The sequence below is a fragment of the Rhinatrema bivittatum genome, chromosome 8 (assembly GCF_901001135.1).
Source record: "Rhinatrema bivittatum chromosome 8, aRhiBiv1.1, whole genome shotgun sequence".
NCBI classification, from domain to species: domain Eukaryota; kingdom Metazoa; phylum Chordata; class Amphibia; order Gymnophiona; family Rhinatrematidae; genus Rhinatrema; species Rhinatrema bivittatum.
The window spans coordinates 142,804,806-142,831,956 of NC_042622.1; the positions used below are offsets into that span (position 1 = coordinate 142,804,806).

At 47.9% G+C, this 27,151-nt stretch overlaps 1 protein-coding gene across 4 annotated transcripts in view; it reads left to right on the forward strand.

The window, feature by feature from the left end:
* MAP4K2 (mitogen-activated protein kinase kinase kinase kinase 2) overlaps positions 1-27,151 on the forward strand; it is an 81,395-nt gene that overhangs the window by 41,033 nt on the left and 13,211 nt on the right. For 3 of the 4 annotated variants that reach the window (XM_029612496.1, XM_029612498.1, XM_029612499.1), the window contains 9 exons: positions 3,548-3,606; positions 3,865-3,917; positions 6,057-6,095; positions 6,619-6,652; positions 7,396-7,576; positions 14,427-14,557; positions 15,516-15,557; positions 15,668-15,752; positions 26,727-26,806. In XM_029612496.1, the coding sequence (XP_029468356.1) occupies positions 3,548-3,606; positions 3,865-3,917; positions 6,057-6,095; positions 6,619-6,652; positions 7,396-7,576; positions 14,427-14,557; positions 15,516-15,557; positions 15,668-15,752; positions 26,727-26,806 (704 nt within the window). The remainder of the gene's footprint in view (positions 1-3,547; positions 3,607-3,864; positions 3,918-6,056; positions 6,096-6,618; positions 6,653-7,395; positions 7,577-14,426; positions 14,558-15,515; positions 15,558-15,667; positions 15,753-26,726; positions 26,807-27,151) is intronic. The other variant, XM_029612497.1, reaches the window with a different exon arrangement.

Here is a 27,151-nt window from a genome sequence, read left to right on the forward strand (position 1 = left end):
TAAGTTATTGGTATCAGAGGTAGCTAGACCGAAGGTGGCTGCATTTAATGTGCTATTGACGGGTGGAAGCATTGCAGCTGATGCAAATAAGGCTGGCATTACGGTGTTGGAGAAACCAGGGAGGGACTCAACTTTATGTGGGTCCTATAGGCCTATATCTCTTATAAATTTAGATTTAAAGATCTTGGCAAAAATTTTAGCTAAATGGCTGGGAGGGTTGGTAGGATCCCTGATACACCCGGATCAAACTGGTTTAATTCCGGGCAGATTGGCAGTTGACAATGTGAGGAGAGTGGTTGATCTTATATGGTGGGTGAAGGAGACACAGACTCCATTAGCTTTGCTGACAGTAGATCAGAACTTTCGTGCATTGGGATTATTTGCTTTCTGTATTGGAGAAATTTGGATTGGGGGCAACTTTTCTACTTGGATGTAGAAGTTGTATTGTAACCCTAGCGCTAGTATAAAAATTAATGGGGTGTATTCGGAAGCTTTTCAGATAGGCAGCTGCACGAGACAGGGATGTCTGCTCTCGCCCTTACTCTTCGCCTTATACCTGGAGCCTCTGGCCATTAAGATCCGGACTACTGGGGAGATACAGGGACTTCGGGAGGGGGATTCTGAATATAAACTTTCTATGTTCACTGATGATGTATTGTTCACAGTGGCTTTCCTGGACTCCTCCCTGCTTATTCTTTTGGAAGAATTGGTGAAATTTGGCAGAGTATCTGGATATTAATTAAATGCAGATAAATCTGAATTTTTTAGTATCACATTGCCACCAGAGCAGGTTACTGCAATCAAATGCAGATTTTCTTTTAAAATTGTAACCATGGAGGTGAAATATTTGGGAGTGAAGATCGATGCTAATCTTAACAATCTTTCCAACACAAATTATGATGGGGTATGGGATAAAGTCCTGGGTGATCTGCAGAGGTGGGAGACAGCCTCTTTTTCATGGTTGGATAGAATTTCAATTGTGAAGATGAATATTTTATCCAGGCTCAGTTATTTATTTCAGACATTGCCCCTACCTGTTCCAGAAGACCTTACCTTATGGCAGCACAAGTTATTTCATTTTATCTGGAAGAGAAGCCCGCCTAGAGTGAGCAGTAAAGTTATGTTTCTACCTAAATCTAGGGATGGGATGGATGTCCCATGTTTACTTTGCTATTACGTGGCTGCGCATCTTAAAGCAGTGATAGACTGGCATGGGGTGGGGAGAGCAAGAGGTGGGTTATCTTGGAGAAATCGTTTATGCAGGGGGGTTCCCTAGCAAAATTGGTGTGGTTGCCAGTAGCGGCTCGTAGGTGACAGGGCACGCTTCCTACAACTATTGCATCTACACTTAACATCTGGATTAGATGGAAGAACAAGCTGGTGGAGGATCGAAAATATTTTTATAGGTCTCCTATCTTTTTTAATAAGGCTGCTCTACAGTTTTGGCCAAACGCTGGGAAGCTAAAGGGTGTGAGAGATTGGAACATATTTGGGATGGTAAGCATTTAAAACCTTTTCAAGAAGTAATGCATGCATTCCATTTGTCCACCTCGGATTATTATTTTTATTTACAGGTGGGTCATTTTATTTCCCAGAGAGAGGTCGGGAAGGATTAAATCAGGGTAAATCCCTATTTGAGGGGTTCTGTGATAAGGCTCAGTGGGTGACTAAAGGGATCTCTAGAATTTATAATCTTTTGAACCCGGACCTTAAAACACCTCCCTCGCATATTGTGGGATGAGCGAAAGACCTGAAGAGGCCCCCTGGGGAAAGGAAATGGGATGCATGTTTTCTTAATAACAAAACAAGGTTATAATCTTCTTTGTAGGTGGTACCTTACACCAGTTAGGATGTCCAAAATCTGCTCTGGTAAAGGAGGGATTTGCTGGTGAGGGTGTGGTTTAGTGGGGAATTTCTGTCGAATGCTCAGAGGTAATTACTTTCTGGGATTCAGTTGTGCAATTGATTGGATAGGTAGTGGGAGAGACGATTCCAAAAGATCCACAATTTTCTCTTTTGAATATCCCTTGTATTGATTCTGATTCTTGCACAGCTTTCCTGGCGCAGCAAATAATTATTGCGGCCAGAAGTGAAATTGCTTATGTTTGGAAAGAGGCTGAATTGCCACCTGTTCAGATGGTAGTTCAGAGATGGGGCAGGGTCTATTATTTGAATAAAATAACTGTGACCTGACAAAAGAGAATAGATAAATTTGAGAAGAAGTGGTACCTCTATGCCTGCTGGCTATTATAAAGACAGAATTGCTAGCAGGCTAGGGGAGGTATAGGGGATGTTTGGGGCTACCTTTCTCCTTTTCTTCGCTGGTCCTTTAGGTAGGTAATTAGGGGTGGTGGCGGGGTTTTGCAGTTTCAGCTTATTTTGGTTACTGCTAAGTTTAATTATTGTGAAAATAAAGCCGATTCGGCTCTTGATATTATTGTCTATGCCTGATGTTTAACAGTATAGTGCTATAGGGGCTTTGAGAGTACTCTTTGCAAGACCTGTATCAGCAACACCTGGGTTCCTGGGGGGGGGGGCGCTGGTTAGGGGTGGTGGGTTGATATTATGATTATATATGATTATACGATAAATGGTTCACTATTGCCATATGACATTGTATAACCTTCAGTTGTATGGTTGCTGAGTTTGGAAGAACGGCCTGATTGCAACAATGTCTTGGTAGTGCCAAACTTTATAATGATAGACCTGACAGTATTGCAAGGGATATTCAAACACACTGACATTTTCTTAGAGCCTTCTCTCAAACTCTACCTTGGAATAACATTATCCTGGAGTTCTTTTGGCAGCTCCTTGCTCAGCATGTTTTGACATTTGTTTCAAATTCCCTTCATTTAACAGAAACGGCTTGACTCTTCACCCAGTGCTATTTTCACCAGCTAAACCATTGTGACTGAACACAAGTGGGCTCTGTTTAACTTATTATGGGCTTTTTAAAGGCAGTTTTTTGACTGTAATTAATTTGGGCTATGACAAAGAGTAGGAAGACTTGTGTAATCAAGACTTTTTGATTTTTTTTATTCTTAATTGCTCTTGAAATATTTCTAGAATTGTTCTTTTCATAATGAAAGTGTAGAGTATGTGTTATGCAGATCAGTGAAACAATCTATTTGAATACATTTTGATTTGTATTTTTTAAACAGCAAAATGTGAAAAATGTATAAAGGTGTAAAGACTTTTGTAAGTTACCGTACATATTTTGATTATCACTCAGTCCATGTCCATGAGATATTTGAAGATTACAGGTTGCTATCCCTACAGTGTCGCCGAGTAATTCTACAAGAGATGCGCTTAAACTTATCAGGATACTTATTACTTTTTCAGGGCATATTTCCATTTTCCTAGTGCTTTTATTTATTCACCTGCTGGAATTACACATGGATTATTGGTTAAATTATTCATAAAAGAATAGAGGGAAGGGAGGACTAGAGGTTGCATTAGCAGGGGAAAGATAAAATAACAGAGGGATGGTTAATACAGCAAATTCACTTGTTTAAAATGATTGAAAAAAAGTTGTTTTTGTTTTCAGTCAATCATGTGAAATTCGGGATGCCAATGAGAAAAGAAACAGAGCCTTTCACTGGGTTGGTAAGTGAAAACATGATCCTTTCTAGCCCGGGAAATGTCAGCAGGAGACATGGGGAATGGTGCAGGAGTACTGCCTGTGAGAGAGCTTATGGTTCTTACAGTCCAAGCTTCTTGCAGCAGGAGATGTTGTAGGGAATGTGGGGGAACTCACAGCTCCTGCAGGCCCAGTTGGAGGCACTTGTGCTTTTGTATTTCTGGAGATCAGGAGGCATTCAATAGCCCTAATATGACATAATGTATGAATTTGATTCCTGGCAGAAGGAAGAGGATGATGAGTGGATGTTGCCAAGTGATGAGGAAACTGGAGGACAGTAAGCTGATCTTTGTATTCTCAGCTGTGTTGATGTGTTAATACCTCGGCACTGCACCTCTGCTGGTCCTTCTGGCTCAAATACTGCTCCATCTCTCAGAGTTTGTTCAGAGAATATTTTTTAATCATTTTTGTAATAAACTTTGACAATTTAGGGGTGAGGAGGTTTAATAGCCTCAGTGCCTCCTTGTACTGCAGGGCATGATAATATCACAGAACAGACAGTGCCTTGAAACATATTGCTTGGATTAATCTGTGGTCTGAATTGTACTCCTGGGGGAAGTCTGCTCAAAAACATTTAAAATTCTGCGCACAAAAACTGAAAATTCTGCAAAATTTATATTGGTCAAAATAACAATTTACATGACAGTCAAACAAGCTTTCCCGGACTCCAGCTAATGTCCTTCAATTTCAAGTTCTATAACACAACCAGCTCATTTAACTGTTCGTTGTAAATATTTAAAATGCTATTAACCTTTTCTTTTTCCTTCCTCTCCCAGTTAAGCATCCCTGTTTTTTGTAACTGCTTTCCTCTGCACTACAGTTCCAGTTTGTTTTTTCTTTTTATGCACCACTGTTTTAATGTAAACCAGCATGATGTGATTTTATCATGAATGCCAGTATATGAAAACCTTAAATAAATAAATTAAATAAATAAATAAATAATTACATTTTAATTATTACAGAAAAAGTTATTACTTAAAGTTGCAGCATTTTAAATATTTTGAGTAGAATTTCCCTAGAAATTCACTGTAAGTGTCCTTTCCACATACACACACTTTCATACAGGCTCCCTCACTCTCTCGCACACGCACATCCCCTCATACAGGGCCCTCTCTCTTGCATACACACCCACACAAGCTCCCTTTCTCTTTCACACATATATCCTCACACAGGCTACCTATGTCTCTCTCTCACGCACGCCTTCACACAGGCTCTGTCTCACACATACACAAACCCTTTACACAGGCTAGCACCTTCACATACACACAAGTTCCCAATCTCTCACACACATACACAGTCCTTCACAATCTCCTCATATAGGCTCCCTCTTTCTGAAACACACACTCAAGCATCCCCCCCACTCACCTTCTCTTACCTTCTATGCTCTCTCTCACACCTTCCTGCTCTCTGTCACCCTCCCCTCATATAGGCTCCCTCTCTGAAACTCACACTGAAGCATCCCCCCCACTCCCCCTCTTACCAACCAAACTGTCTCTCACCCTCCCCCACACCCCCTCTTCTCATTTAGGCTCCCTCTCTGAAACCCACACTCAGGCACCACCCCCAACTCCCCCTCTTACCAACCAAACTGTCTCTCACCCTCCCCCACACCCCCTCTCCTCTCTCACACACACATTCTCCCTCACCGGCATCCCCCTCCCCTCATATAGGCTCCCTCTCTCTGAAACCCACACTCAAGCATTCCCCCACCCACCCTCTCTTACCTCCCATGCTCTCTCACACACCCTCCTGCTCTCTCTCACCCCCTCACCCCCTCTTTCCAACCATGCTCTCTGTCACCCTCCCCTCTCTCACACACACGCATTCTCTCTCACCGGCATCCCCCCCATGCTCTCTCTCACCCTCCCCTCTCCTTCTCTGACACACATTCTCTCTCACCGGCATGCCGTGGGACATGCTCCGTTCGCGGCGAAGATGAAGGCCCGGTGCGCCGTTCGTGGCGAAAAGGGAAGGCCCCCGTGAACGGCGTGCTGGGCCTTCATCTTCGCCATGTACAGAGCGTGTGCCGCGGGACACCCTCCATTTGCGGCATGCCGGGGTCTCCTCTGCTATTTTCTGCACAGAATTTGGCAATTCTGCGCAAATTCTGGGTTCCACAGTAGCACAGAATTCCCTCAGGAGTAGAAGTGGAAGAACTAATGACTTGTCCATGGCCTTTCTGCATCTTGGGTCTTCAGAATCCACAACGAATATATATAAAGTATATTTGCATGCAATTCCTCCACTGTATACAAATCTATCTCATGCATATTCATTGTAGAGATCCTGAAAAGCAAACCTATTTGTGGCACTCCAGGATCTGCATTGCCTCCCCCTGACTTAGAGCAATCATATACTGTTTTTCATAGTCTCTTCCCTTTGAATAGCTTTCCTTTTCATTTCTCTCCTTTTATAGGAGTCTGATGGAATGTGTAGAGGAAGCTTTGGAACAAAGGTGAAATAAATAAAAATCCTTCCTTCCCCAACAACCTTTCAACAGCCATCATGCTAACGGACTCATCCACCTTATAACTGATCTACATAGTGCAATCATCCCAGCCAACTCACCAACGTGTTATCAAATCAAGTAGTGCTCACCCAAACCATATTCCATTTCAGCTAATCCATCAAGCACATAACTAGTTCTCATCCAAGCCAACATTTATTCAACCCAACCTAATCAGCTCTCATCCCAACCGCCCCACCCAGTATATAAAATAACCTTCATCACAACAAATGTTCACTCAACCTAAATTAACTAACCCAATAAATCATAATCCCAGCTAACTCAGCCAACACACAGTCGATCATCATCCTAGCTAACCTACCAAACACATAGCCAGCCTTAATCCAGACTAATATTCAGCAAGAGAGTCATTCTAGCCAACTCTACATGTAGCAACCTTCAACTCAGTTAACATTTTTTAGCTCTTAAACTTCACTTCTATCCATTTGTTTGGTTTTTTTCTCCTTTCTAGGAGTCTGACTATAAAGAAATCAAATGATCCGCAGGTAAGGGCCACTTGTACATTTTCATACCTTGGTGCATTCACTTTTTGTTGTGCACCCAGAGCTTTGTTCATTCACAGTTAGGATTCCGTTTGCAAATCTTCTCAGATCTGTCCTCAGGACAGTTGGGTTTTCAGGTTATTCACAATTTTGCAAATATTGGACATCCACCATATGCAAATTTATCTCATCCATATTCATTGTGGATCTACTGAAAACCCTACTGGCTGTGGAGTCACCAGGAAATGTTTGAGAAGCCCTGCCTGAGGGGATTGGGGTGGATGGAAAGATAGCCTGATTCATCTGCACTAGGAAACAATTCCACAGGTTTATTGTGGCTATTAGTTGCTTAGGATCAACACAAAATTAACAAAGGAAATAGACCAGTTTATCAGTATTTGGAGCTCAGCAGTTTCTCTACCTTCTTAGACTGCAGATCAGGGTTTTCAAGCTGTCCCAGGTTAGAGGCATGTCTACACTTGGGAGAACCTGACTTCCCCAGGACAGGTGCATCGCTCTCCAGGCTTTCTCCTGTGCAAACCCCAGCCTGGATTAAACATATGCAATCTTCCTGTAATGCTGAGAAGCTTTGGTCTCTACTGTGTTACAGGGATATTGATGAAGAGTAATCTGAGCAAGACCCGTGCTTGAGGTTGCAGAGCAGATACATGTAGCAATTACCCTGCTTTAACGCAGTACCAGGAGGGAATCTTTCTAAGGGTTCTTTACTGTTTACTCTTCTACAGACAAAATCCATGGAGAAGCCCAGGCACATTTTCCTCCTGGACAACGCCGAGACCGTTAAGGAGGCCACATGGGTGGCCAGAGGCAGTTCAGAGGTTGCAGCTGCACCTATTCCCCCTGCAGGGCCCTTGAGCAGTAACAACTCCTCCAGCATGGACCTCCATGGGAATGAGAAGCCTTCAGGTAGAGTGTCCAAGATGTCTGGATGGTTTTTACTGGTGGTGTTAATGGAGGTGGACAGGAAGTATAATGGAGGTTAACAGGAAGTATAATGGAGGTGACAGGATGTTTGAATAGGAAAATGACGTAGACCGAGGCTAGGCAATTCCAGTGCCACAAACAGGTCTGGTTTTCAGGATAACCACAATGAATATGCACGCTGCCTCCACTGTATGCAAATATACCTTAAGTATATAAAGACTATCCTGAAAACCAGACCTGTTTGTGGCACTCCAGGAACAGAGTTGCCTAACCCTGACATAGACTGTGTTGGGGGTTCGCTTTTCTTTGACCAAGTATTCAAGCAGTGCACCCCCTTTTTCATATTAGAAATTAAACTTAGTTCCCTGTACATTAGGGATGTGAATCGTTTTAGGACGATTAAAATTATCGTCCGATAATTTTAATATCGTCTTAAACCGTTATGGAACACAATACAATAGAGATTCTAACGATTTATCGTTATAAATCGTTAGAATCGTGAGCCGGCACACTAAAACCCCCTAAAACCCACCCCCGACCCTTTAAATTAAATCCCCCACCCTCCCGAACCCCCCCCAAATGAGTTAAATAACCTGCGGGTCCAGCGGCGGTCCGGAACGGCAGCGGTCCGGAACGGGCTCCTGCTCCTGAATCTTGTTGTCTTCAGCCGGCGCCATTTTCCAAAATGGCGCCGAAAAATGGCGGCGGCCATAGACGAACACGATTGGACGGCAGGAGGTCCTTCCGGACCCCCGCTGGACTTTTGGCAAGTCTCGTGGGGGTCAGGAGGCCCCCCACAAGCTGGCCAAAAGTTCCTGGAGGTCCAGCGGGGGTCAGGGAGCGATTTCCCGCCGCGAATCGTTTCCGTACGGAAAATGGCGCCGGCAGGAGATCGACTGCAGGAGGTTGTTCAGCGAGGCGCCGGAACCCTCGCTGAACGACCTCCTGCAGTCGATCTCCTGCCGGCGCCATTTTCCGTACGAAAACGATTCGCGGCGGGAAATCGCTCCCTGACCCCCGCTGGACCTCCAGGAACTTTTGGCCAGCTTGTGGGGGGCCTCCTGACCCCCACGAGACTTGCCAAAAGTCCAGCGGGGGTCCGGAAGGACCTCCTGCCGTCCAATCGTGTTCGTCTATGGCCGCCGCCATTTTTCGGCGCCATTTTGGAAAATGGCGCCGGCTGAAGACAACAAGATTCAGGAGCAGGAGCCCGTTCCGGACCGCTGCCGTTCCGGACCGCCGCTGGACCCGCAGGTTATTTAACTCATTTGGGGGGGGTTCAGGAGGGTGGGGGATTTAATTTAAAGGGTCGGGGGTGGGTTTTAGGGGGTTTTAATGTGCCGGTTTTGCGATTTTTAGATTTTTTGATTTTTCACGATTTTTCACGATTTTTCACGATTTTTCACGATATTTTACCCCCCCAAATGGCAACAATACGATTCCCTCCCCCTCCCAGCCGAAATCGATCGTTAAGACGATCGAGGACACGATTCACATCCCTACTGTACATACCCGGATCAGTCCAGACTCCTGGGTTTTGCCTCCCCTCCAGCAGATGGAGACAGAGAAGTTTTTGACTGACCCTGCCCTATACCTTGAGGTGTCACCTACAGTCCGTCAGTATTTCTCTGTCTTCAGCAAATAGTGGAGGTGCAAAATCCTACAGTTTAAAAAAAAAAAAAAAAAAAAAGGGACTAGATTAGAAAAACCTTTATTATTATACAGACACAAGACAGAAGAGAATCCTGAGCCTCCCAGGGGGTTGGCAGGTCCTGGTGGGACCATCCCCCCTGGTATTTGAGGCTGTGTGGAGCTGGGGGCTGGGGACCTTGCTGGCCTACCTTGCTGACAGCATTCGGGGTGATACCGGGGAGCCGGGTTCACTCAATCTGAGGGGAACAGGACTTGGAGCCAGGTTTGGGAAAAAAAAAAGTAAAAGACTTATTTTGCTAGCTGTCAGGGCCTGATTCTCCGTTCCCTCCGACGCTGTGTTGCCATTGTTACTGGGTTTTTTTCTCCATAGCCTTGCCTGTCCCCCAGTAGTTTGCCAGTTTTTTGATGCCGTGTTGTGCGGCCTGTCACACTCTTTCCCACGATGGTCTGTGCTACGGTTGCCTCCCGGGGGGTTGGGCATCTCAGGAGCCGCTGGGGTGGTGGTTTGAGGACGCGCCGGGAGCCTGGGAGGCTCAGTCAGGCGCGACAGCCTTCTCCAGATCCGTTCCCACTCAGCGTGGGAATAGAGGCCACCTTGTCTGCCTTTTGCGCTGCCGCGCACACCGCAGAGGGGGGAAGGGATTTCCCTTCCCCCTTATCCCTGCAGCAGGCCGCATCTGGGGGGAGGGCGGGTTGATGGAGGATTTGGCAATTTCGGTGGAGGAGAGCCCTGGGGGGGATTCAGACTCCTCCTCTTCATTTTCATCCGAATTTGTTTTGCTGCTTCACAAAGCTTTCAAAGCCAGGAAGACAGCTAGAAGGTGTTCTGGTGGAAGTTCTCTCTCCCAGTCAGTTCAGAAGCTGGCCAGAGCGGGGGTCCCAGCAGCCAAGAGGCCCAGGCTTCCAGAGGGCGAGGGGTCGCGAAGGCTAAGCACCCCCTGAGGACTGCGCCGTCCCAACCTGCAGGGTGGGGGAGGACTCCTCTGAAGTTTCGGAGTTGGTTGACCCAAGGGGCAAACCCTCACAGGGAGCAGACCCTGAAGTGGGTGACCAGGACCACAATTTGCAGGACCACAGTCCACAAGTGACGGGGTCTTCAATGGTTGAAGAAGATGACTCTAAAGTGATCTGCCTGTTCTGTAAGGACGGGCTGGGTTCGCTTATTCCCCCAGTTCTAGAGGAGTTGGGCATTGAGACCCCTCAGGAGGACTCTCGGATGGGAGCTGTTGATCTAGTCATGGCGGGTCTCTGTGGTCCGACCCGGTCCTTCCCTTTTCATCTCTCCGTCACTGACCTGTTTCATGATTGGACAGTCCAGATTTAGGTTTGAAGGTCAGTAGAGCGATGGATAAGCTGGTACCCTCTGCCAGAAGAAGCTCTGGACCTCCTCAGAGTTCCCAAGGTGGATGCGGCGGTATCAGCCATCACCAAGAAGACCACCATCCTGGTGACGGGCGCTGCAGCCCTCAAGGATCTCCAAGATTGAAAGCTGGTGGTACAGCTTAAGAAGATATTTGAGGTGTCAGCGCTTGGGGTGCATGCTGCCATGTGCAGCGGTTTCACCCTGAGAGCAAGTCTTCGCTGGGTGCAGCAATTGCAGAGGAGCATGTCTCTCTCGGAGGAGGAAGCCATTCAGGCTGGGCGGCTGAAGGCTGCGGTGGCTTACAGTGTGGACGCACTCTACGATGTGCTACGAACTTCAGCCAGGTCTATGTTTTCGGCTGTCTCTGCCCGCAGACTCCTCTGGCTGAGGAACTAATCAGTGGATGTTTCCTCTAAGGCTCAACTGGGTTCTTTGCCGTTCAAGGGCAAACTGCTCTTTGGGAAGGACTTAGAAGACTTGATTCAATCCCTTGGGGAGAACAAGGTTCATTGTCTGCCAGAAGATAGGCCCAAGGTGAGGGGTTCCTTCCCCACTCGCTCATGTTTCCGTGGAAATCGGAGGTTTCAGTCTTCTAGATCATCCGGCTCCTCGTCTAGGCAGAACTCCGGCAGGCAACAGTCCTGGTCCCAGTCCTTTTGGGGCCGGTGCCTCGGCAGAAATGGGAGGAGTTAAGTCCTCCTAATGAGGCGAAGCCAGTTCACTCCTCTGTTCTGGTAGTAGGGGGCAGGTTGGCTCAGTTTTACGAGGATTGGACCAAATTAACTTCGGACCAGTGGGTCCTCAATATCATAAGACACGGCTATGCTTTAGATTTTGCTCGGCCCCTTCGGAACCATTTTCTCATTTCCCCATTTCCCCGGGCTTGTACGAGGCGAAGCGTCTGGTTGTGTGAGACATATTGCAGTGCCTTCATGATCTTGGAACCATTGTACCAGTTCCTCCAATGGAATAACAGAAAGGCCGCTGTTCCATTTACTTTGTGGTGTCCAAGAAAGAAGGCACGTTCCGGCCCATACTCGATTTGAAGAAGGTCAACAAGTCTCTTCGGGTTCCTCGGTTCCGAATGGAGACCCCACGGTCGGTAATTGCTTCAGTGCACAAAGGGGAATTTCCAGCTTCACTGGATCTGACCAAGGCGTACTTGCACATCGGAATCCGGGCCGACCACCAGAAGTACCTGAGGTTACAATCCTGGGGAATCATTTTCAGTTTTGCACTCTGCCCTTCGGGCTCGCCACAGCACCCAGGATCTTTACCAAGGTTGTAGCGGCAGTGGGGCTCCAGAAGGAGGGATTTTTGGTTCATCCTTATCTGGACAACTGGCTGATTCGAGGGAAGTCAGAAGTCCCTCTGTCGCTCCGCGGTGCAGCAGGTTCTCCAAATCTTGAGGTCGCTAGTTTCGATAGTCAATCTGGCCAAGAGCCACCTGGTTCCCTCCCAGTCCTTGGAGTTCCTGGGAGCCCTGTTTGACACACGTTTAGGCAATGTTTTCATCACCGAGGAGTGGATCATCAGGCTGCAGGGGCAAGTTCGTGCCTTGTTGGCCAAGCATCTTCCCAGGGTTTGGATTTACTTGCAGGTCCTCAGCTCAATGGCTTCCACCTTGGAGCTAGTCCCATGGGCCTTTGCTCATATGAGACCTCTTCAGTCAGCATTGCTTTCCTGTTGGAACCCGATGTCCGAGCAATTTCATCTTCCTCTTCCTCTTCCAAACTCTGCATGCTCCAGCCTCAATTGTCTCCTCTCAGACAATTTACGTCGGGGTGTGGATTTAGAAATTCCCTCTTGGACAGTGGTCACCACCAATGCCAGTCTCTCTGACTGGGGAGTGGTTTGTCAGGAAAGAGCGGTGCAGAGCCAATGGACAGTGAAGGAATCTTTGTGGTCAATCAATCGTTTGGAGACCAGAGCAGTTCGATTGGCACTACAGGCACTTCTTCCGGTGCTGCAGGAGAAATCGGTCAGGGTCCTGTCCGACAATGCAACAACTCCCAGGCCTCGATTGCCACTGACCGACTCTTGGTCCCCAAGAGTCAGTCAGTGGCAATCGAGGCCTGGGAGTTGATCAGCTGGGCGGAACAACACCTAGTCAGAATTGCAGCCTCTCACATTGCCGGGGTCGACAACGTGCAAGCCGATTTCCTCAGTCATCACTGGCTCGATCCCAGGGAGTGGGAGCTCTCCGATGAAGCCTTCCACCTCATGTGCAACAGGTGGACCAGACCGAGTGTGGACTTGATGGCGATGTTTCAAAATGCTAAAGCCCTGCAGTTCTTCAGTCGGCTCAGGGAGCCAGGAGCGGAGGGGGTGGATGCCCTAGTTCTCTCCTGGCCAAGGAACATCCTGCTATATGTGTTCCCGCCTTGGCCTTTGGTCAGCAGAGTGCTGCGGCACATAGAAGCTCATCCGGGAGAGGTGATCCTGGTAGCATCAGAATGGCCGAGGCGTCCGTGGTTTGCGTATCTAGTCAACTTAGCGGTGGACGGACCCCTGAGGTTTCGTGTGCTTTCAAATCTTCTACATCAGGGGCCCATTTGTTTGGAAGAGGCTGATCACTTTTGTCTAGCGGCATGGCTTTTGAGAGGCAACGACTAAAGAGTAAAGGTTATTCGGATGTGGTGGTGGCTACTCTTTTGCAGTCAAGGAAAACATCTGCCTCCCTGGCCTATGTCAGAGCTTCAGGCTTTGTCTTGCAGGGAGCCCTTCTTAAGGATTATGGATACGGGAGTCTCTTTGAGGACAGTTCCTTCCTTTCTCCCAAAGGTGGTATCCTCCTTTCATTTGAATCAGTTGGTTGAACTCCCTTCCTCTCCAGACTTGGACTGCTCTGATCCCCAGTCTACAGACCTAAGGAAGCTGGATGTACGGCGGATTCTGTTACATTACTTGGAAGTTACAAATAGCTTCTGCCTGTCGGACCATCTTTTTGTGCTGTGAAGTGGCCCCAGAAGGGGGCATAAGGCATCTAGGGCTACTATCGCCCGCTGGTTGAAAGAGGTTATTGTTCGGGGTACTTGGTTCACCGGCCGTCCGGTTCCGGTTGGTCTTCAGGTGCATTCTACCCGGTCGCAGGCAGCCTCGTGGGCTGAATGTCAGCAAGTTTCGCCACAGATTTGTAGGGTGGCTACTTGGAAATCTTTGCACACCTTTGCCAGGCATTATCAGTTAGATATCCAGGCCCCAGGTTCGGGGGGGTTTTGGAGAAGGTGTGCTTCGAGCGGGACTCTCAAGGTCCCACCCCATGTAGGGAAGCTTTGGTACATCCCAGGAGTACTGATCCAGGTACGTACAGGGAAAGGAAAATTACTTCTTACCTGCTAATTTTCGTTCCTGTGGTATCACGGATCAGACCAGAATCCCGTCCATTTCAGAGTTGAGGTAATGGAGAGTCTGCTCGTTCAGTACTTCTTGATTTTTTTTCTCTGCAGATTGGTTCTCAAAGTTATAACCAGTTCTGCTCCCACTTGGGGTTAGAGTGTGAGCACGGTTTTTGGCGTTGCAGAGTTTCTCCTCCCTCTGCTCATGAGGGGGTAAAATTGTTAATAGTTTGTGCTGATTTTACTCATTATGCTTGGATACAGTGTAATACTGATGAATTGTAGGTGGCACCTCAAGGTATAGGGCAGGGTCAGTCAAAAACTTTTCTGTCTCCATCTGCTGGAGGGGAGGCAAAACCCAGGAGTCTGGACTGATCCATGGTACTACAAGAATGAAAATTAGCAGGTAAGAACCAATTTTCCTTTCTGCTTATTCTGTGAGGGTGCTGGTGACTTTTACTCTCTGACTATATTTTAGGAAGCTGCACAGCTAGTGCCACCCTGCTCCCAGAAGGGCTAGAACCGGGTTCTCCTCCATATCATTCTGACCCCACCTCCTCCCTCCTGTCTTTGGAATGGGCTACGATGAAACGTAACGATGAGAAACTGGTGAGTAGTCAAGAGGAGAAGGGGCAGGCCAGAAAAAGAGAAGTCAGGAATTTGACACACAGATCCATTACGGTTTCAGCTTTTCTGCCTGTATCTTTTTGGTTTTACTGGGTTTACTGTGATCATCTGCAACACCACAAACGTTTGATATAGCACTAATCCTTAATACAAAAAGAGGACGAGAAAATATGATGTCCCTATATGGCTACACATAAGAAACTCAATATCATGACCAAAAATCCATGAGTCTTAACAATGGCAAAGAGCGTGTCACAGAGAGCATAGAGGTGCTTCAATTTGTCTTTAAGATCCCAAGTTAGCTTTTCCATCATTACTACTTCTCAAATTTTATTTACCCACTCTACCTAGGTAAGAGGCTTTGATCTTTTCCAAAACCTAGCTACTACATGCTTGTGGGCCAGATGTGCTAACATTTTTCCACATAGACAAAGAATGAGGAAAACCCTTTAGCACATTTGGCACTGTATCTTTTTTAATCTAGTACATGCTAAGGTGAAGGGATAAGAGGAGGAAAGTAACCTAAGTGACGAAGAGCCCCCACCAGCTCAGTTTCACCTGGAGATCAGTAATAGACTGGCTGGTTTGGATCCTAACAGTTATAAGCTTCATTTCAGCGACACTTGTTGAAAAAAAAAAAAAAGAGGCAACAGGGTATGCAGAGTGGCAGGGCATACGGGGGGTGTTCTGGCAGGCCTGGGGTAGCAGGACACATGAGGAGCTGGAAGGTCAGCAGGATGTGTGGGGAACCACTGATAGGGGTGGCAGGGTTGAGTGAAACCCTGCAAGTTTTGTAGAGTACTAGTTTTCAGAAAATGATGAAAGGACGCTAAGATACAGTGATCTTAGCTTGCCTCTCTGGTGGCTTCCAAGCCAGGGAGGATTGTAGTCTGACATTGTTTATAATGTGACTCCACCTCTCCCTCTCTCCCTTCTCCAGAGATTGGCTTGCCACGGTCTGCCACCAACTCCCAAAGTCCATGTAAGTTTTGCCACCGCAGGCTGTGCATCTGCTACCATTGTCTCAGTTTCAATAGATTGAACCCCTTCTTATTTTTTCTATTTTTTTGTTAATTCACGTTTCTCTGGCAGATGGGGGCCTGCTTCTCTAAGGTCTTTAATGGCTGCCCTCTGAAGATCAACTCAGCTGTGACTTGGATTCACCCAAGAACAAGAGGTGTGTTATCTGTGTGTACTCTTCTCTGTACTGTGAAGATAGGGTGCCTGCTGGCTCTGGGAAAAAGGTGTCAATTTACTGATGGGAGGCGCTGGAAGCTAAAGCCTGCTCTTGTTCATACCCCAGATTAGTCCAGACAAGTGGGGTTTTGCATCCCTACCAATAGATGGAGAAAGAAAATCTAAAAAAAATGTTCATGCACTGCTACATAACTGAGAGTGCCACCTGCAGTCCCTCAGTATTTCTCTATCGCCAGCAGATGGTAGAGGTGTAAAATCTGCACTCTGGAGTTTGGAAGAGTTTAAAAGAAAAAGATGAAAAAACAGAAGGATTTGGCCCCCCTAAGGTGCTAGGTTCCTTTGTGGACCATCCATTAGGTCAACCAGGCAAGCAGGAGGTTGGTGATCCCTGGCGTCTTGAAAGTCAGAGGTCCTGGCTCCTTCAGTCCCTCTGGAATCCCTCACCTATTCCAGGCTGCAAGACTTAGGGAAGTATCCCTTTATTGTCATGTTTTGTCTAAAACAGCTGCCTTGGTTTTTTTAGCATCAAAAAAAAAGATAGAGTAAATTGTAAGTGGGACAGTGGTATGCCAATGCTTATATCGTGGTGGCTCTCCTGGTACTGGAACAGGGGGTGAGGAGAGAAGCCGCAGCTGCACAACCGATGTCCAGGAGGGCACCGCAGACCTTTATGCAGGTGGTAGGGTGCACGTTGGGAGACCGCATTAGCACATCCTGGGCCTGGGAAGGCTTAACGGGTATTGTGAGTGATCGGGGTGGCACGCGTCGAGAAGCCGCGTACCTCTACTCGGGATCCGGGAGGGCTCTCAGAGATAATGTGCTGTCGGCGTGGCGCAGATGTGTGAGGGCAGCATGGTGTCAACTGCACAACATGCCAAATCTTATAGGGCTTGTCCCAATTATGCCTCCAGGGGCAAAGGCAGCTCCTTTGGGGTAGCAGGAAAGCGCTTCACCTGGCGGGTATCGGCAAGGAGGCCACTTGAGATAAAGAGGAGGTGGCAGCCATCTTGAATGCACGTGATAGGAGGCAGATGGAGTCCGGGGAGGACAGGGACTCCCTGTCCCATCTTTCGTGGTTGGTGCAGGGTGCTCCTGAGGACTGGGAGAGCAGGGAAGAGCCGGCTAAGGAGACTGCATAAAGCTTATTTAGCTAGGCAGGATACCAGTGATTCAAAACAGTTTTTTACTGGGTTTTGTCCTGCTCCTGCAAAAGGCTTATTTAGCCAGGTGGGGAACTGAGGTGATGTGCTCGCACGCTATATAGGATGCGTGGCCCACTAAGGAGTGCAGGTGGGAGCCTCATAGATGACGAGAAGTCCATCTCTGCGCATTGGGAGGAGCCTCAAGTGAGTGCTGGTGTCCAGGGGAGGTCCCTAGGGGCCACCTATTAGATGAGATTCTAGAGGTGCAGCAGTCCCTGATGGATCCAGTGGAGGTTCCAGTGGTGAAAGGTCTGCTACCTGTGCTGGAGGAGGAGTTGCATCCCCCCATCCCTCAGGTTCTTGATGAGCCGGTTTGTGCGGGATACAGAAGGTTCAGAAAGAGGATTCTGCCAGCGGCCAGTTCCAGGCAGGTGGCCCGGTTGGAGGCCAGGATAGCCTATGTGGCACATGTGCTATAGGATTTGGTTGGCACGTCCACCAGAAGCATGGTCTCAGCACTTGCAGCTGACTCCTATGGTTGCAAGAGTGTCAGCGGATGTGTGGTCTAAGACACAGCCCTGTAATCTCTCTTTTTAAGAGGCAGTGGTGGTTTGGGGAAGACCTGGACCAGTTGATCAAACATTTGGGGGAGTCAAAGGGGAATGAGTTGCCGAAGGATAAGAAGGGTGGCAAGAAAACATGCCCATCTCATCCCTGATTTCGGGATATGAGGAGGTTTCGCTCTGGCAAGAGTTCTTCAGCATCGGGGCAGAAGCAAACCTTGGGAAGGCAGCAGTCTTTCTGGGGTGCCTCCAGGGTTTTTTCTCTCCGGTCAAGGGACCGGAGGAGGAAAACACTCGCAATGAAGCCAAGATGAGCCACTCTACTGTTGAAGCTGTACGGTCATCGTTATCCCGCTGGTACAGGAAGTGGATCATAGTCACGAGGGAGCAGTGGGTTTTGGAGAGACAGTTACGACTGAAGATGGTGAGAGACTGTTGTGCTTGAGAATTAATTTTTCTCACAGGACAAGCAGGATGGTAGTTCTCACATATGGGTGACATCACAGGATGGAGCCCTGTACGGAAAACTTTTCTGTCAAAAGTTTCTATAAAGCTTTGACGACACTGGCACACTGAGTGCACTGAGCATGTTCAGTCTGCAATTATCCCTGTGACCACAGGTGTCTCCCTCATTCTTCTTTTTTCCGCTCTGCAGTAAGCATAGCGGTTAGGAGCTCTGTGAGAAATTCTAACACTTTTTCCTAACGGAAATACTTAAACTTTACTTCACAAACACTTTTTCCCTGCACGGGTCTCCCTTCGCGTACATTTATTCGATGCTCGGTGAGTATTATGCCCTATTTTTTGGTCGGTTCCTGTCACCTCCCTGGCCTGCCAACTGACTGCGGCCTTCCCTCTCCCTATGTTTCATAGTTAGCCACACATAGCCTGCGAGTGTCCCTCTGTGACACTCTGCCTGGTTATTAGCGCTAGTGGGACAGGGACTTCCACGGTTTCCATTGCCGCCAGGGCCTCTGTTGAATCCAGGTCCTTCGATTCCTCGGTACCCTCACTCAGTCGATGCCCCCATCGCTACCGCCTGTATCCCCTTCTGGACTGTCCTGCATTCTTTGATGCCATTGGAACCCCTCCCCCGCGGTACATTGATGCCATCGTTCCTGCGATTCTATCAGTGCCATCCATGTTTTTCATCCATGGCACTGATTTTTCCCTGGGTTTCATCGATGCCATCGTTGCTCGGATGGGTGCCATCGATGCACACCCTTGTGTCGTCGGTGCCATCGTTACCCAGGTCAATGCCATCGATGCCAGGGTCATTTCCATCGATGCTATTGTTTATTTTATCAATGTCATCGATGCCCAGGACACTTCCATCGATGCCAGGTCGATTCCATTGGTGCCATCGTCGATTCCATCGAGGCCCAGGTCAATTCCATCGATGGCAATCTTTGCCCAGGTCGATGGTATCGATGCCAATATCGATGCCCATGCTAGTACCATCGATGCCATTGGTGCCCAAGTCAATCCCATTGATGCCATCGATGCCCATGGCCATGCCACCGATGCTGTCGGCGCCCGCCTCCATACATAGATGCCGTTGACGCCCACGTCGTTTCCATCTATGTCTTTGATGTTCCTATCGATGTGGTCATTGACTCCGTCGATGCCGGCATCATTTTTTCCGATGCCAACGATGTTTTTTGATTCTCAATTTCACATCGTTTCCATAGATACCTACGCTGATGCCATCAGTGCTTTCATCACTGTTATCCTTGTTCTGCCTGGGTAATCAAAGTTTTTCATATATATATATATATATATTTTGACGATGCCCTTGAGGCCCCTTCAGCCGCCATTGACACCGTCAATACCGACATAGCACCTCCACGTAATGCCCTCGCCTAAACACAGTGCTCCATGCTTTGGGTTCTTATTAAAGCCCCGTATTAGCCTACGACATTACATAGTGCCAGGAGCAGTGCAGGCATGCTGACAGTCTGTCAACATTCGCCATCCAAGACAGAGAGGGCATCCACCTTGGCGCTGGGGAAAGACCGGGCCAAGCACCATGGCACTCATTGTCACCGGCATGGTGACCATCCGCCACCGATGCCATCCAGCACATTGGTACTATCCTTCTTGGTGCTGGAGAATGCCCAGGCCGAGCAACATCACCACTGCCATCGCCACTGTTTCGCACAGTGCTGGCAGTTCTTGGTGCTCCAGAAACACCGGAACGAATTCCAAAGAATTCTGGACTGGCATCATGACACATCGAGCCACTGCAACGAGGGCCGGGTTCAGAGTCATTAAATGGCTCCCCTGTACCCGAGGCGTGCCCCACCAACATCGGTGCGGAATTGTGGCCCTCCACAAATTACTGTGGTAGCGCCAGCCACGCTCAGCCTGTCTCCTCTATACCTGCGCTAAGATACCAGGTTTCAGAGTTGAGACGGACGGTACGTCCAACAGGCTACCCCTCGATGACTCCTGAAATGCACGGAGCCATCAATCTTCACCGGCTCATCCTTTGGCGATCCACATCGGATGGTAAGTAGTCTAATCCCGCTTCAGCGGCATTTCCATTGAGATCTGTTCTCTAATTCGGGCCACATGGTTCGAAAGGTTCTAGGTCGCCTGTCTTCCATACTGAGGATTAGTAGAGGGTGCATTACCTTATAAGGAAGCATCCTTCAAAGTTCTAATTGACTCCATCTGCTGGAAGGGGGAGATATAGTACCAAGGATCAGTCCGGACAGTGGGTTATCTCCCCCTTCCAGCAGATGGAGTCAATTAGAACTTTGAAGGATGCTTCCTTATAAGGTAATGCACCCTCTACTAATCCTCAGTATGGAGTATATCAAAGCAAAGAGGAAAATCAGGATGGATCAAGAACAACAGAATTAAGTAACAAATAACAGTGTGCAAAAGGCACAAAACAGTGTCAAACAACAAACTTGCAGAATAAACCATTAACCAGTCAAAGGAAAAAAGGCACTGAAGGACAATTTGAGCAGAGAGGCAATCCCAAACCCAATAAAACAGTCAGGGAGGGCATCTGGACTGATCCTTGGTACTACAGGAACGAAAATTAGCAGGTAAGTAATTTTCTTTTAACTATGGCTCCGGCAACAAAGAAGCACAAGCGACACTCCCTTTGTGCTGCCTGCCATATTAGGGGGTGCACAGTCAGACCTAGAATCCTTCCTGTGTCAGTACTGTGAGGAAGCCCAGGGAGGGCCGGACTCTCAGAACTTCTCCAAGCCCTGCCCCTCCCAGTCAGAGGACAGGTCAGCCACGACCTTATCTGGTAGCACCCTGGATCTGAGCCATCCAGGAGTTGCATCCTCCCCGGGAGAGGGCAGTTCAGCGTCCCCTATCCCAGTTCCTCCTGGGCTAAGTATGGACCCGGCAACCTTTTCTTGGGTGGAATTTTTTCAGGGCATGCAAGCTTTTGTTCAGGCACAGTCAGCTGCTGCCCCTGTCTGGTCTGAGCCCCAACTTTGAAGGTTTCGTCCTCCCAGTCCTATCAGCATGCCTCGGGACATGCTTCGCCTCACCAAGGGTGTCCCTGAGAGTGGCCCACACACCACAGATGACGATGGGGATGCAGACTCATTGGAGGACAGGGAAATCCCTCCAGGCCTGGAGCCATACCAAACCATGCTACGGTTTTTCCACAGAGATGAATGGCTGGCCCTGTTCTCCCAGACCTTGAAGATTCTGGGAGTTCCCAGCACGGATCCTATGTTGGAACCAAAGAGGAATCCCATCCTGGTGTCTCTACGGAAAGCTTCTTGCTTTTTCCTGATGCTGGTAGCCATCCAGGAGTTGATTGACCTGGAGTGGGATGCCCAGGAAGCCAGTTTTAAAGGAGGTCGGACCTTGGAGCACTTGTATCTTCCAAATCCGGTGGCCAAAGAACACCTGTGTTTCCTAAAAATGGACGCCCTGGTCTATGCCATCTCAAAGCGAACAACTATCCCAGTAGAGGGAGGAGCGGCCTTGAAGGATGCACACGATAAGCGGTTGGAGTCCATCCTTATGAAAGCCTTTGATGCGACAGCATTGACACTGCAGATCGCTTCCTGCTGTGCTCTGGTGGCTCATTCATGTCTGCTTCTCCTGAGAGAGGCAGATAGCACAGTGGTGCATCCCAGAGAGGCGATGGAGCCTGCTGCAGCCTTCCTAGCGGATGCAAGCTCTGACCTAGTGCATACCTCAGCCAGAGGAGTAGCCTCATTGGTGGCGGCCAGGAGACAGCTATGGCTGCAAAATTGGTCCATGGACATGACCTCTAAGGTAAACCTCACAAAGAGTGAATTGGAAAAGCTAGCCAGTAAGTGGAGTGAATCTCCAGTGCTTTGGCTACCAGAAAATAAGAGTTCAGGCTCAGGTTCGACCCGAACTTCCCAATGAAGTTTGGCCGACCCATCCACGGAACGAGGAGATAGGGGGCCGACTATCCCTCTTCTATCAGAGGTGGGTCGAAATCACATCGGACAAATGGGTACTGGACATCATACGAGAAGGATATGCTCTAGACGTTTGCAACATTCCTCGGGTCATGCTCATGATATCACCTTGCCACTCCCAGCACAAAAAACTGGCAGTGGAATCCACATTGATAAGATTCCTCAATTTGAGGGCTATAACCCCTGTATCTACACCCCAGGAAAATACGGGGCGTTATTCCATCTATTTCATCATATCCAAGAAGGAGTGTTCATTTCGTCCCATCCTGGATCTTAAGAGTGTCAATCGTCATCTGCGGGTAATTCACTTCTGCATGGAAACTCTTCACTCTGTCATAATGGCCGTACAGCCAGGAGAGTTCTTAACATCCCTAGACCTCTCTGAGGCCTACCTTCATATCCCAATCCATCAAGACTACCAGCATTTCCTACGCTTTGTGGTACTGAACCGCCATTATCAGTTCTGGGCATTGCCCTTCAGCCTGGCACCTGCCCCCAGAACATTCTCTAAAATTATGGTGGTCATAGCGGCGGCACTGAGGAAAGAAGGAATTCTGGTGCACCCTTTTTTAAACGACTGGCTGATCTGGGCGAAGTCTTTGGAAGAGAGTCTCCCTGCTTCAGGAACTCAGTTGGGTCGTGAGCATGGGCATGAAGAGCAGTAGCAAGCCCTCCCAGTCCTTAGAATATCTGGGAGTCCGGTTCGAAACCAAGCAGGACAAGGTCTTCTTCCCTCCCTCGAGGATAAGGAAAATGATGTGTCAAGTGCGTCAGTTGACGAACACAATGCGACCCAGGGTGTGGAGCTATCTCCAGGTCCTTGGCCTGATGGCATCAACCCTGGAAGTAGGATAGTGGGCGAGGGCACACATGCAGCCACTCCAACTCTCCCTGCTGTCACGTTGGAACCCACTGTCTCAAGACTACTCAATTCGCCTCCACCAACCGATGGAAGTATGTTCTCGGCTCCAGTGCATCTAAGCAAGGGTGTAAGCCTGTCCCCACCGATCTGGCTAGTCCTCACAATGGACATGAGCCTCCAAGAGTGGGGAGCCCACTGTCAGAAATTGATAACTCAGGGGCAATGGACCAAGGAAGAGGCACGTTAGAACATAAACTGCCTGGAAGCCCGAGCTGTCAGATTAGCGTCTGCAATTCAGCCAGAGGCTCCAGGGACAAGCAGCCAGAGAGGAACCAACAGCCACCAAGTGTCTCTGGAAATAGCACTTGGCGGAGTTATGTTCTTATATTCTCAGCAGGGAGAGTCTGGATCCAGGGGAATGGGCGTTGTTCACCAGAGCCTTTCAGCTCCTAATAGATTGCTGGGGCCTCCCATTCATCGACCTACTAACCACATCTCTCCATGCGAAGGTCCCCCGATTCTTCAGTCGCAGAAGAGATCAGCACTCCCAAGGGATCAACACCTTTGTCCAGACCTGGCCAGAGGAGGACTTACTGTATGCCTTCCCTCTGTGGCCTTTGCTGGGCAAGGTCATTCGCAAGATTGAACACCACAGAGGATTAGTCCTTCTGGTGGCCTCGGATTGGCCCAGATGCCCATGGTATGCAGACATGCAGAGGCTTCTAATGGAGAGCCCCCTATGCCTCCCCCCACACAGGGACTTTCTCTAACAAGGTCCGAATCTTCACGAGGACCCAACTCTGTTTTGTCTTATGGTCTGGCCCTTGAGAGGCCTCATCTATTTATTTTATTTAACATATTTATATACCGTTTTACCAATGAGACATTGACTAAAGCGGTTTACAACATCTGATGAAGCGTGGATATTGGACAGTTGTAATCGCCACCTTGCTCCGCGTGCAGAAGTTCTCGAAACCCCTGGTGTACATGTGGATTTGGAAAATATTTGAGACCTGGTGCGAGGAACGCGGGGTGCCCCCTCGGATGACCAAGATCCCCATGATTCTGGAATTCTTACAGGACGACCTGAACAAAGGACTGTCCCTCAACTCCTTGAAAGTCCAGGTGGCGGCTCTCTCCTGTTTCAGAGGCGAGGTGAACGGAGCCCATCTGTCAACACATCCGGACTTGGCCCGTTTCCTAAAAGGAGTTAAACACCTCCGATCACCCTTAAAGTGGGTGATCCTCAATGGATCCTATGGAACCTCAATCTAGTATTGGACTTCTTAGCAGGGCCTTCCTTTTGGCCGCTGCGCGCTCTGTTTCTACTCCTGTTAACGCTGAAGACTATATTCTTGGTGGCAATATGCTTGGCTCGTCACATCTCTGAACTACAGGTGCTGTCATGTCAGGAGCCATTCCTCCGATGGACTCCAGGAGCGTTGCAGCTTCACACCGTCCCTTTCTTCTTGCCAAAGGTAGTCTCAGAATTTCACTTTAATCAGTCCATTTCCTTACCGTCCTTAGATAAATGCAAGGACTCGGAAGACTACTGCCTCCCACACCACTTAATTGTCAGTAGGCTGTTAGTACGGAATCTAGAGCGGACAGAACCGGTGCACAAGATGGACCGCTTGTTTGTTCTTCATGGTGGAAGGAAACAAAGCGAAGCAGCTTCGTGAGCTACCATTACTTGCTGTATCAAGGAAGTGATGACAGGAGCTTATGTAGAGGCAGAGAAGCCTTTGCCCCTTCGGGTTAAAGCTCATTCCACTAGAGCCCATGCAGTATCCTGGGCAGAAGCTAAGCTACTGTCTCATGTTGACATCTGCTGAACAACGACGTAGTCTTCCTTGCACACCTTCTCCAGGTTCTATTGCCTGGACGTCCAAGCCCGAGGAGATGCAGCCTTTGCGAGGGCGGTGCTAAGCGGACTGCGGGCAACCACCCAGCCCGATCAGGAGTAGCTTTTGTACATCCCATTGGTCCTGACTCAATCTGGCTACACACTAGGAAATGGAGAAATTACTTACCTGATAATTTCGTTTTCCTTAGTGTAGACAGATGGGCTCAGCATCCCATCCACGGCTGCCCAAGAACAGTGCCAAGGATTCACCGATGGAATGGATATTGATTCCAAGAGATTACGGGTAAGCCATCAACCAGTCCCTAGATGAAGGCATCTATAATCTTACTGGGGTTCAATGTTTGTTTGGTTGAGTACAGTTACGGTTATCCATTTCTAATCAAATTTTTTCGATAGTATGTCCACAGTGGCTTTTGAAGAGAATATTGAAGGGCTAGGGTCACTGCAGAGGTGTTATCTAAGGTGATGTCAGCTTTGAAAGCTGACTCCGTCTCCATCTGCTAGCAGGGGAGCAAAAATCATTGGTCCTGAGTCCATCTGTCTACACTAAGGAAAACAAAATTATCAAGTAAGTAATTTCTCCATTTTACTTGCCATGCCTTGCCAAAATGGCATTGTATATGAGATTGATGCTGTGCATCCCAATTTCGGGTATATTCTATCATTCATGGCAATCAAATTTAGAATCCAGTATAAAGTCCTAATGATTATACACAAAGCCATACACAATCTCACCCCACCTGAGCAAAACATCCCTCTTCGTCACCATAATCCCTCTTGACCAATCAGATCTGCTTATAGAGACACACTCTACGCCTCCCCCCCCTGTCAAATCCTCCTTAAGGAAACAAGCTCTTTCCACAGCTGGCCCTTCGCAATGGAATGCTCTCCCGCCAGACCTCCGGCAAGAAAGATGCTCGGCAACCTTCAAAAAAAACCTCAAAACCTGGCTTTTCTCTCAAGCTTTTCAGTAAACTCAGAGGATCCATCCATCTACCTATTTTTTATATCTGAACTACCTTTTTAGTCAAGTTTTCCGAACTCTAAACAATGATTCTACCTCACATTCAGTTCTTGTATCTCACTATCCACCTCATCCCACTAGTCACGAATTTACTCTGGATACGTTTCCTTTCATGATATATTTTCTATTTAAGTTCAGCTTTGCCACTCTGTTATGTATCAGGAAGAACATAGTATTTCTTTGTAAGTTGTATCCCAGTTCCTGTAATCTCTGTTCGATGTAAGGCATTCGTTTATGCTTCTCTCGTTTCGCTGTAAACCGATATATGTACTTTTGCACATGAATGTCAGTTTATAAAAGTTCCAAATAAATAAATAAATAAATAAAAAAAGAATGAGCTCTCTGGGGAACGCACCTACAGCTATATGAACAAAGCATAGACTGGCTGGATGGGCACCACAGCTGAACAGGCCAATAAGTTAACCTGAAAATTCACCTAAGAGCATTAATCCAGGAGTATAGAGGTAAGCACTTGAAGTTAGAAGGAGTATGATCAAATTGGACTTGCATGCAAGACTGTGCCCAAGTTGGGATGCCCAGTGCCAGTCTTACATACAAGGCCATTTTGCCTAGTGAAATCAAAGCATAGACTTTATAACAGGAAACTACAGCCATATGAGATCCACAGCACCAAAGTGCGTACAGTTCAGCTGTAGGTGCCTTCCCTAGAGAGCTTACTCTTTGATTTCAGTTGCGATGCCTTGCCCAAATAGCTTTGCATATGAGATTATACCCAGTGCTAATCTTGTATGTGAGGTCATTTTGGTCACACTCCTTCCAACCTCAAGCACTTAGCTCCTTACTCCTGTCTTAAAGCACTCTTTAAAGCACTTTTCTGCATTAGTGCAGATTTTTCACTTTAACTTGCAGTTTTAGTGCATTTTTCATTTAGCTTGCATTTTTAAGTCTTGTTTGATTTGCATTCCATTAGCTTACTGCATCCCGCGAGGACCTCTGTTTTTAATGCGCATATTAAGTAAAACGTGTGTTAAAACTGAACTCCAATTTTAGTACTGGTTTTATTACATCTGCCCCTTTCTGTGGTTGTTGTCTCTTACAGATCAGTACCTAGTGGTTGGAGCTGAAGAAGGGATTTATACCCTAAATCTCCATGAACTGCATGAGGACACCTTGGAGAAGGTATAGAGCAGGGATGGGCAAACATTTTGATCTGAAGGCCAACTTGGGGGCTTTTGTGTGAGGGGGGTGGAACCTGACTCAACAGTGCAAGCCATAATTTTCCTACATCTGGTTTGGAAGCTAAATAAGCAAAGAGGGGTCCAGAACTTGCACTAAAGGGGGAGAGGTGTGTCAGTGATGCCAAGCTCCTGCAGACCCAGCCTCTCCCAACAGGAAGTGCTATAGGGCATAGTTTTGGAGTGTTGACATAGGCGAAAGCTAATGGCTCCTGCAGTCCCAGCTTCTTCCAGCAAGGGTGCTATAGGAAATAGTGCAGGTGCACCAGCTGTAAGGGTATTCATGGTT